This window comes from Catharus ustulatus, chromosome 10 (genome assembly GCF_009819885.2).
Source record: "Catharus ustulatus isolate bCatUst1 chromosome 10, bCatUst1.pri.v2, whole genome shotgun sequence".
Taxonomy (NCBI): domain Eukaryota; kingdom Metazoa; phylum Chordata; class Aves; order Passeriformes; family Turdidae; genus Catharus; species Catharus ustulatus.
The window spans coordinates 26,273,255-26,291,976 of NC_046230.1; the positions used below are offsets into that span (position 1 = coordinate 26,273,255).

The window sequence follows — 18,722 nt, forward strand, 5'->3', positions numbered from 1 at the left end:
GTCTGTGGAGTTCCCATGGCTGGAGACGTCTTGTCCTAAACAGCAAAGCCAAACTCTCGGCCGCGAGAGGAGAAGACAATTAACTTGATGGTAGAGACTCCCACCGGCTTCACAGGAATCGTGCGCATTCCCCAGCCATAACATCGCAAATATTTCCATGTAAATATATCTACGGCAATTTATATGTTTGTAAATTAAAAAAAAACCCGCTGTCCCAGCGTGTCGCAGCCTGTCCCAGAGAGTCCCCGCGGCCCCGGCCCCGCGCAGGCGCCTGCGGGGCGCCGCCCCTTCCCGGGCCGCGCTGAGGGCTGCGCTGAGGGCTGAGCTGGGGGCTCCGCTGGGGCTGAGCTGGGGGCTCCGCGGCTCCGCTGAGCGCTCCGCGGCTCCGGGGCGATGCTGCTGGTGCTGTCGGCGGAGCACCGCGCGCACCTGGGCTGTTTGCCGCGGGCCGGAGGCGCAGGTCGGGACCGCGGCGGGTCAGCGGGCGGGGGGCCGGGCCGGGCCGGGCCGGGGCTGCAGCGGGGCGCCTGTTCTCTGTCTGTCCTTACAGCTGTTGGCGAGCTGGGGCGCCTGGCGTTGGAGCAGCTGCGGCGGGGAGCGGCACCGCGGGCCTGCGAGACCGCCGCCAGTGAGAGCCGGGCACGGGCGGGGGAACCGGGCCGTGGGGAGCGGGGGAACCGGGCCGTGGGGAGCGGGGACACCGGGCCGTGGGGAGGGGGGGAACCGGCCGGGGAGGGGGGGAACCGGGCCGGGCAGAAGGGGAGCCGGGCCGTGGGGAGCGGGGAGGGGACACCGGGCCGTGGGGAGCGGGGACACCGGGCGGGCCGTGCTCGTTCGGCGGCAGCAGGGCGGGACCCCCCGAGCCCCCGGGGCTGCGCGGTGCGGGGCCGAGGGACCGGGCTGGCGGCACGGGGCTCCAGCAGCGCGGGGCTCGGTGCTTCGGGCGTCTGCACTTCCGACACAAACCCTTCTCTGTACCATGCCATAAGAGATTGGTTTGGTTTTCTCTTAGTTTTTTTTTTTTTTGCTTTTGATGGTTTGGTTTGAGGGGGTGTTTAACATGCCGTACATTATTATTTGAAGGTTGTGAAACCCTCTCTTTTTTTTTCTAAGCGTGTTTTGCACATTAAGCATTGGATAAATTTGCAGCTTTGAGTCTCACTGCTGCGGCAGTTAGCAGGTAAAAGACACTTTGTGTTTTCATTTAAAGGAAAGCTGAACATTGGCGTTGGACATCATTCAGCACGGGGTAGAAGGACTGGTGTATCTTCTCACTGAGAGTTCCAAGCTTATGGCAAGTATATCTTTTCGTAAGGAATTTGGAAATACACTCAAGAGATGTCTTCTGGACACTTAGACCTCTGAAAATACTGCTGAATGGGGAAAACATAGCTCAAAATTTAATGACATGTATTGTTTTAGTTTTAGAAAAAGGTGTCTCGTGCTGTTGTCTTACTCAAACACTGCATCTGCATGTATGAGTCTGGAATTTTGTATTCAGTGTCTGAAGCTAAAACTTGACAATGCTTATAAATATTCTCATTTATTACATATAGAGATGCTTACTTCAAGATTAAGCTCTAAATAATAAAACTCAAGTGAAGGATGTGGACTAGACTAGCCCCTATTCAGCATTCCTTTGTCCAGCGTGGTGGGTTTGAGAGCTTTTTCAGCTCTTGGCATCAAGAGTTTGAGTGGGTATAAGTAGATACTAGAAGATTAGTAGTTGGACAATTACTGTGTCCATCAGAAAGACTGGTAGCTGCTGATATAGCAGAATATTTGAGCAATGACTGCATGGAGAATGGATACAGAGAAAAGGAATGCCAGATTAAACTCAGCCAAGTGTTGCTCCCAAGAGTAGATGGGGAGAGGATGGAAATGGTGCAGAGCCTTTCCTTGGAAACAAAGGGTCTTGGCTGACAGGTTGCAGTGTACTGTGGTAGAATGTGGCTGGTCACAGACTGTGTTTGCAGGGTGGGGCATTGGAGAGGTTCAGTGGCATTTCCCCATGCTGGCCAGGCTGCTGCAGGAAGCACAAAGGCCTGTGAAGCTTCTCTTGCCCTTGGGACAGGAGCCTGAGCATTGTGCTTTGTGCTGCTCATGTCTGATCACTGCTAGGTGTTTGTAGTGTGGTTGTCGTGGCGCAGAACCACCCTGACAAGTGGATTCACACAGCATGTCGTGCCTTGTACAACGGAGATGCTGCCTCACGCTGTGTTTTGGGCTTTGATGTGAAGGCTTACATGTGAGGGGGTCGAATGTTCTTTAAAAAAAACTGTTCCTGAATCTCATACAAATCTGCAGTAATATATCAAAATACATCCTTTAAAACCTGGATATTTGTTTTGTCCAAGGTGTAGAATTGTACATGGACATTCCTGCAGGAGAACAACTACACTGTAGCATATGTGATGTTTAGTTACAGTTTTACTTGGTTTTCAAAAAATAATGATGATTGCCTGGCCTGAATTGTTATTTCTAGATTTCTGAGGTTGATTTCCAAGATTCCATTCATGTTTTGGGATTCTCAGATGAATTGAACAAATCCTTGCTCCAGCTGTACCTGGACAACAGGAAAGAGATCAGGAGCATTCTTGGAGAGCTGGCACCAAGGCTTCCCAGCTACCACAGTCTGGAGTGGAGACTGGATGTGCAGGTGACTTCCCTGATGTTTTTAGTATTCCACCCTTTCCCTTACATTTTTTACATTATAAAACCTGTTAAACAATGTAAAAATAATTGAAACAGCAGTACGTCATGTATTTAAACCTGACACGACTTTGTTAGTGTCCCACAGACTGCCAGTTGTAAGATGAACAGGATATGCAATGATGCAAAGTCCTTGTTGCCTGATGAAAATGGAATTCATGGCTCTATTGGTGTTTTTCAAATATTAACATGTACTAAACATGTTTGGTCTTGATTATCACCTTTGTTTCTGAAATATTATGAAGGAATTGGTTAAAGTGGGTCAGTATTCCTTAATTATAAAACACAACAGTAGCTTGTGTGTGTCTTTAATGTGGATGAAAGGGTTTCTGAGCAGTTGTGCAGGCAGGTTCTACAAATCTGATGAGAACTGTTAAGAACAAACATTGATAACCATTGATCGTTTTCCTGTTCCTGTCCCACTGAACCCCTCCTGCAGCTTGCCAGCAGAAGTTTGAGACAGCAGATCAAGCCTGCTGTGACTATGAAGCTACATCTTAACCAAAATGAAGATCAAACTGCTCAGGTGTTGCAAACTGACCCTGCCACCCTTCTCCACCTTATCCAGCAGCTGGAGCAGGCGCTGGGGGAGATGAAGATGAACCACTGCAGAAGAATAGTGCGCAACATGAAGTAACCTTGATTCCTCTCTGCTCTCTTGCTGAGCAGTTTGTAAAACTACTCAAAACACTGCTCACAAATACATTTTGAAGCAAAATAAAACATCTGGATCAGATGAACTGCTTTCCTGTGCCAGGATCTTGAGCCAGTATTTACTGGCTAGATGTCTTTGGTTGCCACCTTTGCACATCTTTTTGTGGTGACCTTTTTCACATAATCATCTTCATATGTAGTACATGCTAATTAAATGTGGACAAATATCACTACTTGGGATTTTTGATTAGTATTTTTAATGTAATTGGTCTCTGTTTTCAGGTGAAACACAAGGTTGGCCAATACATAGGTGAGTGATTTCCCCCATTCCGTCTCTCCTCACTACAGTCATAGTCTGGAACTCAGGGCCACAAAACTGAAGTTTTAGATACAAATCCTTTAAACTTTTTGTGTTCTCTCACTACTGCCTGATGAATCTGAACATATTTGCCTTTTTCTCTGCTAAACATTTTAAAAAAATCCAGCTGCTATAGAGCTGATTGGCATCATGGTAAGTGCTGGCAATGTACATATGTGTCATATCCTGAAGCATGTGCTAGCTGAGAAGGGGGAGGGTTTTCCTTGGGGATTCTGAGTAGAATGGTCAGTTGAAAGCAGATTTTGAGAATGCAAAATGTCACTGGAAAGCCTGCATGTTCCTTTGTGCAGTGTGTTACCATATTGTAGAAGGAGAAGCTGCAACACTGAAATGGTCTTGTTTCCTTTTACAAAAAAATTGCCTCAACTAAGGATCGTCAAAGGTAAACTTAGATGCTGGGTGAAACTGAGAGAAACTCAAACTCTGGCAGTGATCCACAAATAGACTCAAGGAGAGAGGGAAGGAGAAAGATCCTTTACACCAAGCATCCTACTTTAATTGTACCTTCAGTTTTTTCTGGGGAAGTACTGAGCCTGGAAAAGCAGCTGCTCGGCAGGATTTGGGCTTAATTATTGGAAAGGCAGATTTGCCTTTAGGTGAGGTTGGAACTGGTCTACACCCCTGCAGGTTCTCATTTCTCTGTCTTCACAGCATCCAGGGCAGCTACTGAGGGCTTAGCACGTACAGCCTGCTGGTGAGTGACTGGCAGAGAGGCTGGGGGGTGAAAAGGCACATGTGGCAGTTACCCAGAGATACTGGTGAGATAGGAATTCGCTCTTGGATACAGATTCTGATTTTGTTGTAAACTCCCTAATTAAAGATGGCATACAAGGGTACATTTAATACATCTTCTTTGATTAATTTGCCCTTGCTTCAGAGAAACCCTTGAACATGACAAGGAGACTACAAAACATTTTTCACAAACTACTAAAAAAAATGTTACATTGCTACTTTTAACCCATTTTATTTTTAACAGGGTGTTTAAAATTTACTGCTGTTCTGTTGTGTTCTTAGTTCTCCACTGCCATTTAGTTCAGAGGAACACAAGTTTTCTGTTCTTGTGTGGCTGTTCCCAGATGGACAGGGAGCACCCAGCTGTAGTTACTGGCTGCTTGGAGCCTCCTTGCACAGAGCAAACCCAAAGCAGAGGCAGCACCATGCCAGGCTGCTCTGTGTGCTGGTCACCTGGTTACTCAGAAAGAACAAGGCCTGCCCAGGGACCCTGGATGTTTTATTTTAGAACAGACATCACACATCTGCCTCGCCTGTGTACGTTCTCTCAGAAAAATGTTGATCTGTGAAGAACTTTGATGTAGAGCAGTGAGGGATCTAGATGAAAAATTACATGTGGCATTATTTCTTTAACTCATTAGATGCTCATCATGTAAGGGTACTTTTAAAAGTGCACCTACTTCTTCTGAGCTGTTTGCTTGGGTTTTCATTGAAGCAGAGATTAATTACCTTTGCAAGAACCACATGTACACACACCCAAAATGTCATATGCAAAGGATATTATTATTATTAAATAAGGATATTGCAGGAAAGAAAAAAAGATATGTAATATCTGCACAGCCCTGGAGCAAGTGCTGTGTTTAGCACTTCTCTTTGAGCTTGTTGCAGCAAGGAACCCAGTATGAAGCAGCAGAAGAATGGTACAAAAATTCTTTGGGAAGGGAAACATAAACAAGTCTCAGGAGTACTGGGTTTCCTGACCAGAAATACAGCAGATGTTGGAAAAAATAACAAAAAACCAAAAAATAAAAACCCTCAAAAATAACAACAAAACCCCTAGACCTTCACAAAAACAAAGAACAATAAAACAAACCTCAAGGAGGAGATCTGCCAAGCCAGTGGAAATATGAACAGGAAATGTGATGAAACGTAACTGACAAGGAAATGCACAGGATCTGTTTCACAGAGCTAGCTGTTGGTGCACAGGCTTAAACTGCAACTCAGAGTCTGCAAAACCAATGTTACATGTAATGCTGATTTGAGGGACAAAGGTGGGTTCGGCCAGGCCCACGTTCTCCCCTAGAGAACCCAAATGCAGCTCAGAGAAGCTCATGCTTCTTTTAAAGAAATAAGGAATAAACTTCAGAAAAAAAATTACTTAAGACTTTTCTAGTGTAGATTCTGATTACTGAGGAGGGTGTATTCTTATCAATCAGCATAGCCCAGAGTCTGTCTACACCACAGAAATAAAATAACAGAATGCATTACTAAAATAAAGTCATGTTTGCTTAGCCAGTGTGTGATACCTCTACGTGTGTAGTCATAAAAACACTGGATGCTTCCCTCTGTAAAAGCCAACACTTAAGTTGGAAAGTGAACAATACTGTTCTTTATAGACTCAGCTACTGAATTTAAACGATTTTGTCACATCACCATTCAGAAGTTCTTCCAAGTGCATCAAAAAATGAGACAAGATTGAAAAAACAATCGTAGTTATTAATAGGAAACCTCAGGTATGGATTTTGATGACAGCTCTAGTTTCTAGTATAGGCTAAACCAAAGACAAGTGACTAAATGGGCAGTCAGGAGAGATCCTCAAAGAATCACACCTGCGTTTGGAACTACCCCTATGGACAGTGAGCTGGAAGGAGTTGTGATATAGCTCCGCACAGGACTCGTACTTGCCAGCAAAGGGCCAAACCTCATCCAAACCACAGCGAAGGGGTTGCTCTCCACGTCACTACGAATGCTTCATTCCTCCCCCTCGCCGTAGCATCACTAAATCACGCACTTAGTACGTGAACTAATTTAAGCATCATTTCGCTTCTAGAAATTAGTATCACCCATTAACTTTCTGAACAACCGTTTTGGAGCAAAGCTCATTGGCTTGGCAGAAACAGAGCGCTCCGAAGCTCCCCGGGCACCAGGAGCGGGGGCTGCGGGGAGAGCAGTGCGGGGAGAGCAGCGCGGAGAGCAGGGCAGGGCAGCGCGGGGAGCAGCCGGCAGCCCCGGCCGGGAGCGGCGAGGGCGACGCGAGAGGGGGCGAGGGCGGGGCGGGCTCCGATGGCCCCGGGGGCCGTCCCGTGCCCAAAGTTTCCGCGACGCTTGCATAACTGCGGGCGGGGCGGCGCAGGGGCCGGGTCGGAGCCGCCGGTACTGCCCCGGCCCGGCACTGCCCCCGTCTCGGCACTGTCCCCACCCGGCACTGTCCCCGCCCGGCACTGCCCGTCCCAGCACTGCCCCCGTCCCGGCACTGCCCCCGTCTCGGCACTGCCCCCGTCCCAGCACTGCCCCGTCCCAGCACTGCCCAGTCCCGGCACTGCCCCGTCCCAGCACTGTCCCCGCCCGGCACTGTCCCCGCCCGCCGCTGCCCGGGGCCGCCCCGCCCGCCCGGGACACCGGCGCGGCTGGCGGGGGCGCACAGGCAGCGCCCGCCCGCCCGGCCCGCTCCGCTCCCGGCCGGCCCGCTCGCCCCGGCGGGCGCGTCCTCGGCAGCGGGGCCGGCCCCGGCCCCGGCCCCCGCCCGCCCCGGGCCGGAGCAGCACAATGAACCCCGCGGCCGCGGCCCCGCCGCCGGGGCAGCAGGTGATCCACGTCACGCAGGACCTGGACACGGAGCTGGAGGCGCTCTTCAACGCCGTGATGAACCCCAGGCCCAGCTCCTGGCGGAAGAAGATCCTGCCCGAGTCCTTCTTCAGGGAGCCCGACTCGGGCTCGCACTCGCGGCAGTCCAGCACGGACTCGGGCGGGCCCCCGGCGCGGCTGCCGCCCGTGCACGTCCGCTCGCACTCCTCGCCCGCCTCGCTGCCCGGCGCGGCCGCGGCGCCGCAGCACGGGCACCTCCGGCAGCGCTCCTGCGATGTCACGGACGAGCGGCCGCTGCCGCCGGGCTGGGAGATGGCGCTCACGCAGACCGGGCAGCGCTACTTCCTCAAGTGAGTGCGGCGGGAACCGCGGGGGAACCGGGGCGGAACGGCCGGGAACCGGCGGGGAACCGGCGGGGAAACAGGAGGGGCCCCGGGAGTTGGCGGGGCGCTCGCCGGGCGGGAGCTGCGCCCTGGGGGAGCAGCCTCCGGGTCCGAGGTGTAAGCGACATTTCGGGGGGAAATCCCTTCCCGGTGGGAAGAGAGAGGGGAGGGAGAGCCCGGGGCGCTCCCGGGGCCCGGCAGGAGTCCTGCCGTGTTTGCTGATCGCTCATTTCTTTCCTGCTTGGCCGCATGTCCACGATTCCGAAAGTTAATTATTTGGACAACAAGTTCAGTAACAGTTGTTCCAGGGCGTTTCTGGAACGTGGAGCAGAGCTCTGCACGGGTGGGAGCTGCCCGCAGCTCCGGCCGTGTCCTGCAGCATCCCCGGCTGCGGGCCCTGTGCTCTCTGACACATTTTGGGAAGTGTGGTGACACAACTGCCGGGATCTCTTCTGGCCAGTCATTTTAGCCAGTGTGTTGTATTTATGACAATTGACACTTGATTCAAAGCCGTTTAACAGGCCTGAAAATATGTAATGGCTGTAATAAGAGGTAAGGCAACAGTGCCGTGTTTTGGTAGGTTCTGTAAGTCAGCTACAGATTCATTGCAGTCGTACTGCATTAACTTGGTAAATAAGATGAAATGTTTCCTAATGAAATAAAGCGTTTACTGAATGAAGCATCTGCCTGAGGATATTGAGGGACTTAAACTGCCAGGGCTCCAGGATGTCATTTACTTGCTCGCTACAGCCTTCCTGATCAGAAGGGTAAAATCCTGAGTTCTCATTAAGCTATATGGGGTATTCAGCCATCACAAATGTGATACAGACAATGTATCAGGGGAAAAAGAGAAAAAACTGTTTAGAAAAGTGAAAAAATAATAATTGACTTGATTGTATAATAATTTCTTTGCGTTGTGGGTTTGGAATCTTTAATGAATTACTCAAGAGCCCAGTCTCCGGCTGACTGCAGAGTTGAGGGTTTTTTGCCTTTTGTCACACTCTAAGCTGCCAGCAAAGCATGTAAATACCTTTCTGTATGTCACCGTATATTGTTTATGATACTATGTGTTTATGTCCTGGGGTCCAAACTTAGAAGTTTGTTACTGATCTGGTTTATCACCTAAATGAGGAGATCTCGTGTCTTTACCTTTGCCCGTATTTTTCTCAATAGAACTAGCTACAGAGAAGTCGCTGACTGACAGGAGCACTGTAACAGACCATTCATAAATAATTATTCAGTATAAATTCTTCCCAGGGTTTGGCCAGGGAGTGTTTTCAGATACCTCTGGCTAAAAATTGCATAATATAATCTTTGTCTTTGCTGTGTTTTTTGACAAATATCAAAATGAACTCCTGTGGTTTCACCTTCCTGTCATGCATTTCTGACCTAGAGACAGAGTTTTCCAAGTCGATGGATTCTTGTTGCTTAGGCCAAAAATACAAGACCTTTAGTAAGTAAAAAGCATAGGTAAAGACTCAAAGTGGTTTTATTTTTTCCCAAATCCTGTCAACAGTAATACTCTGATTAACAGCATAATTTTTAATATAAAATACAGTATTCATTGTGCATGTAATTTGTTACCTAAGTTGATATTTGTTTTGTTTCCCCAGTTTTATCTGGCCAAAAGAACTTCTCTCATTTATATAAAAATTAATTGAAAAAATTTCTTTGTTTCTCTATACCTTTAATGTATTTTGTCATACCCCAATGCTTTGGGGACTAATATTTATCTATAAAATGCTCACATATGAATTATATAATTTTACAATGGTGTAATATTCTTCAGGTGAAAATACAATTTAAGATTGATTATGGAAAGCAGCATTTAAAGCTGTGTGCAATAAAACAATGAAGTTAGGTGATCTGCTAAAAAGCCAGTGCTTTCCAGCATAACAATAAAGATTTATTTCTTGTTACTATTAAAAAAAAACGAGAAACCAATTAAAAGTAAATAGCCAAATCAGGTCCTATTAATGCCTTTATTATCTGTTTAAGTTCAGAATGCAATTTGTTGCATTTTCAATAAAGATTTAACAGAAGTACTAGTGTGATTTTCAATGAACTGAATGGCTGACCTTGTTGACAGGGAACCAGCTACAACTTGAAGCAGTTGCACTCCTGCATGTTAGTTCCTGCAGAAATTTTCTGGCTGTGACTGGAAGAAACATAAGTAGCCTGGGGACCACTCCACCCTGTAATTAAATACCAAACTGCACAAGTGGGGGCTGGAAAACACACTAATGAACACACACTTGCGGCAATGTTATCTAAAGCATTTTTCTGTGTGAGCATGTGTGGAAAAAAATGTAAGTGTGATTTATTTCTGATAAAAAGCATTTCTGTAGAGACAGGCCAGCTGCCTGCTCTCATGCCTGTGAGTGGGGAATGTCATTGCCTATTGATCTCCATGCTGGGCTGTGTATACATGTTCTGTAAAAAGAACATTTCAAGTATTACTTTGGCCAGTTTGGGTTTAGGTGGTACAGCTTCATATTTCAAATGAAGACTGAGGGTTCCATATTTTCTCAGTGTGTGTAGAGAGCTTCTTGGTCAGACTCTGATAAACAGATTTGTGAAACTTTTGCCACTGTTATCTTTATCACTGTTATTTTTAAAATGTTACGGTAAACATTTGCCATACCAGGACATATTTGCCAGTAAGTTCTGCTCAGGCATGAGGAGGCTAATTACTTACAGTATTTCATTTACACAAAATGTTCAGATTTTTTCTTACTGGTTTCTGTTAGAATAGAGCTTGATTTAGCACATTATCAGTTTTATATAACTGTGTTCAGCAGGATAGCAGAAGAGTAGTATAAATAATATAAATACTATAAAAAGTAATACAAATACAATAAAAAACTTTTTTTCCTAAGAATGACAAAACAAATAGTACTAAGCTGAACTGCTGAAGTGATTTTCTAATATGGTTTTTCCTTGAAAAGCATTTGTGTTAATTCTGTAGCGACTTGTTATTTTACATTGGTGTTGTGCTTGGTGCTGCAGAGTGCTCATCATAAACTTTTCCACCTTGGGGATGGAGTTGCACAGCTGGAAATGGGAGACAGTGCTTGGGGAGGTAACTCAGATGAGTTCTGGTGAGAATGTGGGAGGCACCAAGACTTGTGCATTACCTGTGTGCAGGTGTGGCCGCAGCTGGGTGCGAGGGGAGTCCTGGAGGGGCTCCTGTGGCTTTGGCTTTCCCTGGCCCCTGCACAAGAGTGGTGCAAGGCCCGCTGTGATCCCTGCTGGCTTTGCTGTCCGGCTGTAGAGAGAGGTTTCACTGATTCATGGGGCTTTTGGAGCATTTAGTCCACACCTTAAGGGAATTTTTTTGTTCCCTGTCTGCAGTTATTCCTGTTATTCCTGTGGAAATTAAAACCTGAACTGTTCCCCATGCCAGCATCCCTTTATTAAAAATAAATTATAACGTGCTAGACAGTACCAAGATGCATTAATGCCAATGGCTTTTATCCAAAATTGTTAAAGAGTTCTTAACAGGCAGGAAAGCTGTGATACACCACTGAAGTTTCATTGTCAGAAATTCAACTGTAGCTCACATTTGTAACTCATTTTAGAGACACCTAGGAAGTTCTGAGATTGGAATGCACACATCAAAACTAAATTTTCAAGCTGTAATTGACAGCATTAGGGGTCTGTCTGCTCCTCAAGTGCTTATTTAATGATGATGATGTTGGAGTTCCACCTAAAAAACTACCAAGGATCCACGAGCTACTCTTTCTTCTCTGAATTTGGCAGTAGAAACAGCTACAGAGTTTCTGATGAAGGCTGGCATTTATTCATTTTCTGGTCCAAGATGGTGTCTTTCTATGATGAACAGACTGTTTTTTTTCAGAATCTAAAAATCATGTCATCAGTGCTGCTCAGACAAATTTGGTGGTTTATGTGGAGCTTAATAAAATCTGAGGACAGAAGCAGATATGGAATAAAATTGCTTCAGGACACATTTGATTTGCAGGATGTGATCCACTTCCCTCTCCTATTGAGTTTAATGAGTTAGGATATCAGCTACATTTTAGATTGGACTGTAAACCATCAGTGGAGGAAGCTTTAAGCAAGACTGCACCGACTCAAGAAGTATTTACAAGAAGGGTTTCCTTTGAGAAAATATTTAAGGAACTTTTTGTTAAGGGCTGTCTAGGAGCACAATTTGAATTTTTGTGTCTGCATTTCTAAATTATTTAAGGAATCAGTGGTAACTCGCCTATACAAACTACTGTTTTGATGTAGAATTTGATATATTGGACTTATGTTTGCTTTTAAGAGAATAAATTAATAGTGTGCACATGGAAGTATTGGTTTCATGAAATTTGCCTAAAGCTAGTTCTTAGGTCAGTGTTAAACCCAAAGTCCTGGAGTATTTGTGCATTAATGGATGATAACTATCATACATTCATCTCATTAGATGAGCTGAAAATTCAATTGCTTTGTGCATTAATGACTGGGAACCAGTATCAATTAGCATATTCTTAGAAAAATATCTATAGAACAGGTTAAGAATTAAGAATGCTGCCATGAAAATGAGATGTTTTTTCTGAAACCATCTGAAAGGGTTTTGTCTTTATTAATGGTTTGGGTTGTGCAAAGGAAGAAGATGAATAGTAAGTTTATTTTTGCCATGTTTGTGAGCTGCTGTAGGCAACATCTAAAAGCTGCTGTGCCTGACCATCTTTACTCTGTAATTAGGAAATGTCGGTGTGGAGAGCTGTCTGCTCCTGAAGGTTGTGGATGTGTTTAGTTTTGAACTGCTTGACAATACAGAATCTGTAAATCTTCCTTCCTTCCCAGCTCGTTGCTGTGCAGTGCTCGGGCTCTGGCTCGCTGCCTTTTGGAGGCTGGGGCTGGAGTTGGAAATTCTGTTCTTTTGATGTGGGGCGGTTACAGGACAAGAGCTCCTTTGTAACAGCGTTTGTGCTCAGGGGCTTTGCTTCCTCGGCAGATACAAATTGTATCAAAGCAAATAAATCCAAAGGAAAAGTCATGTGGGCTGAATTTCAGCTTACAGACTCGTGGCATTTTCCCTCTTCATTCAGAGAGAGGTCAGCATGATGTAGGGTGGAGATATTTGGGGGATTTTTGTTTGTTTTCTCGTTTGTGGATCTTTTTCTTTTCTTTGATTAACTCGAAGTCCAGACCTAGAGAACTCTTCAGGAATGGAAAACTTGGGAACACTGCACTGCCCTGCAGTTTTCCCTGCCTGTTTTAAAGGCAGATGTGACAAAGCTGCACTGCAGACAGACTTGCTAAGAGAATTGAGCAGAATATATGTGTTAAAACTGAAATATTTGCTTAGAGTGTCACCAGAAAATAATGCAGTATAAAGGGAGATGTGAAAGGAGCTGGCTGCTCACATGTGCTCGTGGTTCCCAGCCTGAGCATCAGCAGGCACAGCAGAGCAGAGCTGCGAGTTCAGGCACAGCTTTTCCTGCACTCACTTGGTTCTCTGCTCGTGTTTGCTGACTCCTCACTGTTCACACGGTCAAAATGCTCCTTTTTGTTTGTAAGGTATTGGTCTGTCCCTGATAATTTTTGGATGCATTATTCTGACAGTCTTCCAGGTTTGAGAAGAGCGGGATTCTTCCAAAGTACATTTGAGTTTTTTCTTGTACCACAAGTAATCATTCTTTCCTACCTGTGATCAATTTTCTCTGTCTACTGCTTTGTTTTTTTTTAATTAAATGTTCTGTATTCCTGTTTTTCAATGGTGGATTGGTGAGCAAAGGTTGTAAGCATTACAAAATGCAGTAACAGTCCTCGGTCAAGCAATTCTTGAAATTGTATTAAAGTGTCTTGTTTCCAAAACCAAAAGTAGTGTTTGAACTGTGAGCCTTAAATTTTGTGTGGGCTTTTAAAGAAGTTCTCCAAACTTCTTGTTTTATGTATTTTCTCAGTCTTCACTGGCACTGTGAAGCCCCTGAAGCAGCAGCACCTGGGCAGGAGGAAGCAGGAGCAGCTGAAGGGAGCAGCAGCGCAGTTCCTGTGTGCTGCCCAGTGTCCCTTCGGAAATCACGTAATTTCTCTGTGCCTCCTTTCTGGGCTGCATTGCAGCATCTGTTCTTGTCCATGAGAAAACTTCTGTGTATTGAAACAGGCAGTAAATAATAAGGTAATAAACCTTAAATATTGCTTCATGGAACTTGTTTCTTACAATGCCAGCTTGCACCCTTTAGTGTTCTCATGGATCAGCTCAGACTTTAATCACCAAAATATCATAGGCAGTTGTTGTTGATTCCTGATTAATTGTTGCCAGCAACAGGAGTTCAAAATCCCTGAAAAAAGTACAGATTGCTCTTTAAATGTTTACAAAAGCTAGCTATAGCTTGTACAAACTACAGCAACTCCCCAAACACTTTCAGACATACAACATACAGAGGAATACACAAAGAAGGCACCTTACCCAGCTGGAGTCTGTTAGATTTTCAGATCATATTTCCCAAGGTCTCTTCACTTGATAAAATCATCTGGCCAAGGTGGGTTGTAAGTTGCCTTTTTATAAAAAGAATGGAATAAAAAAATAACAAAACCAAACTGTTGTGTGTTGTTTGTTTGCCTAAGCAGCCTTTTGTAATCTTAAGGTAGAAATACTGAAGTTGTATTCAGAAATTTCTGAAAGTCCTGTATTTTGAAATGCTTCAGGAATAAAAGTGATTGCCATTTGAGAAAGGCTTTGGATTGTCTTAGATTGTTTGGACAAAGCAGCTTTTCCAATTTTGTGCTCCGTATGGTTTATCTCAGGCAGTTCCACCTGTGGATTCCCCTCTTTGCAGCCTCCTGCCACTGCCCTCACCTGCCTGAGGTGTCTGTGACTCAAACAGAGCAGGCTTTGCTTCAGGGAATCAGCAGCCTGTGCTGGGTGGGCTCTGGGGCAATGCAGGAAAGGCCTTTTGGAGCTGACAGCCAGAATTTAGTGTGGGAATTCTTCACAAAAGGTTTTTTATTTCACATTTGGTTTTGATACTGCATTTCCCATTTCATGTTTTACTCATTCTATTGTATATGTTTAAACTGAAATAAAAGTGCTTTTCATTCTTGAGACTGGGGAAAATATTTTTTGCAAATGAAGCAAAATTAATGATGAAGAAAAGATGATGTAAAGAAACGCCTACTGTTACTTAAAATGTAATTTCTAAAGGTATAAAGCAGACTGAATTATATCAGCACATGTCAAAACTGAGGGTTTGATGTGAGTGAAGTTAATGTGAAAATTGTGGACTACATTTTCATTTTGAATAAATGTGTGTCTGCAATCTACGACTTTAACTGGCGTGGCCTTGCCAGCAGGAGGGATACAGTGTGCCAGGGATCCTCACCATCCCTTCCTTCTTGTAGCAGAGTTGGACAATGGACGGTGAAAGAGAAGTGGAAGTGTGCAGATAAAACAAACTGGGATGCAGGTAGGACACAGAGCACTGCCAGTTTCCATTTTGTGCTGCTTTCCCTGCAGATACAGACATATGTTTGCATTTATTGAGTCCTTTTGTGGTGCTGCCTGGTTTGCTTTACTAAAAGCATGCCTTCTACTGAGGATATTGTCTCATGAACATTTCCTTCTTCTGTCAGGATGGCTTCTACTAGAACAATATTTTCAGTGGTCTTTTTTTATCTTGGAGAAACAAATGTCTGATTCATTTTTCTAGAAAAAACAGGAAGCTGTGAAGTAGATAGACTGGAAAAGAAATGAATACTGTAACTTAAAATGCAATTTCTCAAGGTATAAAGCAAACTAGGAGTAGCTCTTTGTTAGATTCTAAGAGGATATTTGAGATTTTTAAAAAATGGAATGACATGATTAATGGATAAAATGTTCCAATAAATTTTAATAGACTGAAAAGCCCTGCATATTCATAATCAGGGTACTAAGCATGGCTCTTTTTTTTTTTTTCCACCCCCAGAAATGATTGATCCTAAAGGCAGACTATTCTCAGATTTGCATGCAGATCTGTTATTGTGACCTTCTTGGGTGCTGGAAGTATCCACAGATGCTTTGCACCTGTAAAAAGCAGAATGTCTGTATGTTAGAAGGGAAGTGGAGCACCAATAATTCCACAGCACAGGAATCACTGCAGCAGGACTGTGATTCTCAGAACGTGCAGTCCCAGGAACAACCCAGTGGTGAGGAGTTGGTGCTGTCCTGCTCCCCCTTTAAAATGGTGTGTTAGGAAATTTTACAGCACTTTGGACACTGCCTTTTAAGTTATATTTTTCAGTAAGTGTCAGCATTTTTTGTAGCTACGATACAACATTTCAGTATTTTACAAAGTCACACCTTTTCTGAGGGTAGGTAACATTTTTCTGCAGCCCCTCCATAGACACACACATCCCACACTACTCCTCAGTCAAAATTGAATTTGTTAGCCAGGTTAAATGCTAAACATTGCCTGATCAGTCACTCTCTTCTTAAATAATTAGATTTAGGGACTGCATCTGTCTTGCTAATAATAGGTGTAACTTGTGCTGTCTCCATTTCCCACGTTATTCCTTCAGAATCCAGCACAGTGCATTCCTGTGGCCTGTGTCCTTCTTCTCATTCCAGCAATCCTCAGACAAGTGTTCCTTGCACCCCGTTAGAGATCACTGAGGTGCACCTACATTGTTAAACATCTGATATTTTTATACATTGTTTTGAGCTTTAGGGAAGCCTCACTTGTCCACATTTGTACTTAAATCTTAAAAAGATTTCAGGTAGACTGTGTTTGACTGGAATATTAGTGCAGTGTCAGAAATGATGGGAATTCCTTATGTTCAGCTAAATTTACTTGAAATTCTGGCCTCATTTTAAAATTCTCATGTACAGAGAGCACCAGTGCAGAGCTGTCACCCTTCCTAAGCTCAGGTCAACTGTTAGCTTTGAGACATTGCTTCTTTATTTTGGAAATGTTTTGTTTGAGAAAAGACTTGGTTTTTTAAGCAGCTCCTGCTTTTCATCTGTTTTTCATGGCAAATGATCACATTTCCCAACGATTTGCAAACAGTGTCTGGCAGGATTTCCTGGATACACATTAGTTTTGAGATTGTAAAAGGTCAACTTTCTGATCTCTGGCGATTAGTGTGGTTATTTGTTCTGCCTTTTCTTCCCTGGGAACTAACCAGCTCATATGGAAGGTAGAAATAGGGTCCAAGAAAAATTCATCTGCTAGCTGATCACCTCCACCATGAATCATAAAGAAAAAAGGAATCCAAGTAGGACATCTCCCGACCTTTGTGTATTAAAACTTTCTGAACAGCTGGAACCAATATGTTTGGAGTCAGAGTTTTGTAAGAAGCTTCTGAAAAAGTTATTCATAACCTGATCCCATTTTTGTCTGTTGGAGTGAGGTGCTGAGGCCCTCACAGCACAGAGCTCATGAGTTGAAGCTGTGAGAACAGAGGGCAGAGGATAACCAGTGCTGACTGTGAAAAGAAACATTTCTTTTACACCTTTTTTTTATATTCTGAACTGACCTTCAAAATCAAAAGTAAGAGGATAATAAAAACAAGTAAACCAAGAGATGTTTATAGAAATTTGACCAATTTAAATTTGTTTCTTGTGACTTCACTGGAAAAAGTGATGGGATTTTTCTCATGTGCTCATGCTATGTAAGAGATTGAAGCCATAGAAATTTTTCCATGTTATGAGGGAACCCTCTAAATGGGTAGTAGGGAATAGTAGAGAAGAGGCTGATGTTGATAAAAGATGGGGTTTTGTCATCATTTGCATAGAATCCATCAGACATTTCTTCAGGCCCTGAAAGTGAGGGGTGTGTTTGAGGGTCAGAAGTCCTAATGGGTTCCTGAATCTTACAGGGAAGAGGAAAGAGCCATGCTCCACATCCCTCAGCTCCAGCAGCTGAATTTGGTTGATTGCTTTCCTTTTCCTCACCTTCTGAGGACTTACAAAGAGGGCAACATCCACTGTTCTACCTTTTGTCTGTTTAAGAATTATGTATCTCCTGAATTGTCTGTTTTCCTGACTGTATTCTCAGTAGTGATTAAATTGCCCAAATGGAGGAAGTAAGATAAGTCCTGATGCATTCAAGGTCATGGTTGTCTCAGCATTCATTTAAGTGAAGCAGATTTTCTCCTATTGAATTTATTTTACAGAGGAAATGCCAAAGGCATCCTGATGATCGCTCCCTCTGCCCGTGGTGTGTGCAGCCTTTGTTCTGCTGTGTGAATGAGATCTGGAAGTTTGGGTTTGTGGGGTTGGGGCTGGAGGGGAAGGACAAGCAGCTCTGCTGTTGATTTTTAGACAGGTGTGGGTTCTCCCCCTCTGGTGCCTGCTGAGTGCAGGTGCTTTAGAGCTTGCACAGAGCCCTGGGCAGCACAGCTCCACCAAACCACCCTGTGCTCGTGTCCTCAGGTACACACTGCACACGAGAAAAGAAATCTGTGCTGTTTATTTAACTCTAAACACATGGGTTTGAAACAGTGGTTCTTATGACTCTGTGATTAATCTATGCCATGTAACACTTGAAAGGATAGCAGAGACCAAAAACCAGAATTTGTGGTTGGATAAAAATAGAAGTTTGGCACATTGAATCATGGGCAAGTGAATAAACTTCAGTTTTTACAGGTATGGTACCAGTCACAGAGTTGCTCCTGATGATACTTCAGTAGCAAATTATTTTCTAAAATACTGAGAGATTTGAGTGGCTTGATATTTTAAATAATTCTACCTCATAACCACTACTGAAGTAGATAAATATAGACCCAAAGTAATTTTATTCATCTAAATAGTTATGTCTGTGATATACTGAATGAAATTTGTTACCTAAACATTATTTTTAGTTGGTTATGTTGTAACTAAATCATGGGAGAAAATGCTTTTGTATTTGCTTTGTAGCAGACTAAAGACTTATTTACAAGATGTAAATCCTGGTCTGAAGAGTTAGGGATTTGGGTCATGGAGGGAAAAAAAATTGTATCTAGTTTGGCTCTGCAAACTGTTGTGCTGTAGCTACTGACATTCATATTAAAATATAAATATTGCTGTCTGTGAAGTTCAGAGAACAGGAGTTATTTTGACCTTTTGGAGCTTAATAAATGTACTGACC

At 44.2% G+C, this 18,722-nt stretch overlaps 2 protein-coding genes across 2 annotated transcripts in view; both read left to right on the forward strand.

The window, feature by feature from the left end:
- The first annotated feature begins 340 nt into the window (after positions 1-340).
- On the forward strand, positions 341-3,437 carry LOC117001000 (COMM domain-containing protein 2-like). Its single transcript, XM_033069135.2, is given in 6 exon segments — positions 341-460; positions 551-628; positions 1,211-1,230; positions 1,232-1,294; positions 2,486-2,659; positions 3,152-3,437. Coding segments are annotated over 6 exon segments (600 nt in total). The 5' UTR covers positions 341-393; the 3' UTR covers positions 3,350-3,437.
- A 3,785-nt stretch (positions 3,438-7,222) lies between these two features.
- The window catches only part of WWTR1 (WW domain containing transcription regulator 1), a 37,417-nt gene continuing 25,917 nt past the window's right edge, over positions 7,223-18,722 (forward strand). Inside the window, exon 1 of the mRNA XM_033069007.1 lies at positions 7,223-7,632. Coding sequence (XP_032924898.1) covers positions 7,244-7,632 — 389 coding nt within the window. The 5' untranslated portion in view covers positions 7,223-7,243. The remainder of the gene's footprint in view (positions 7,633-18,722) is intronic.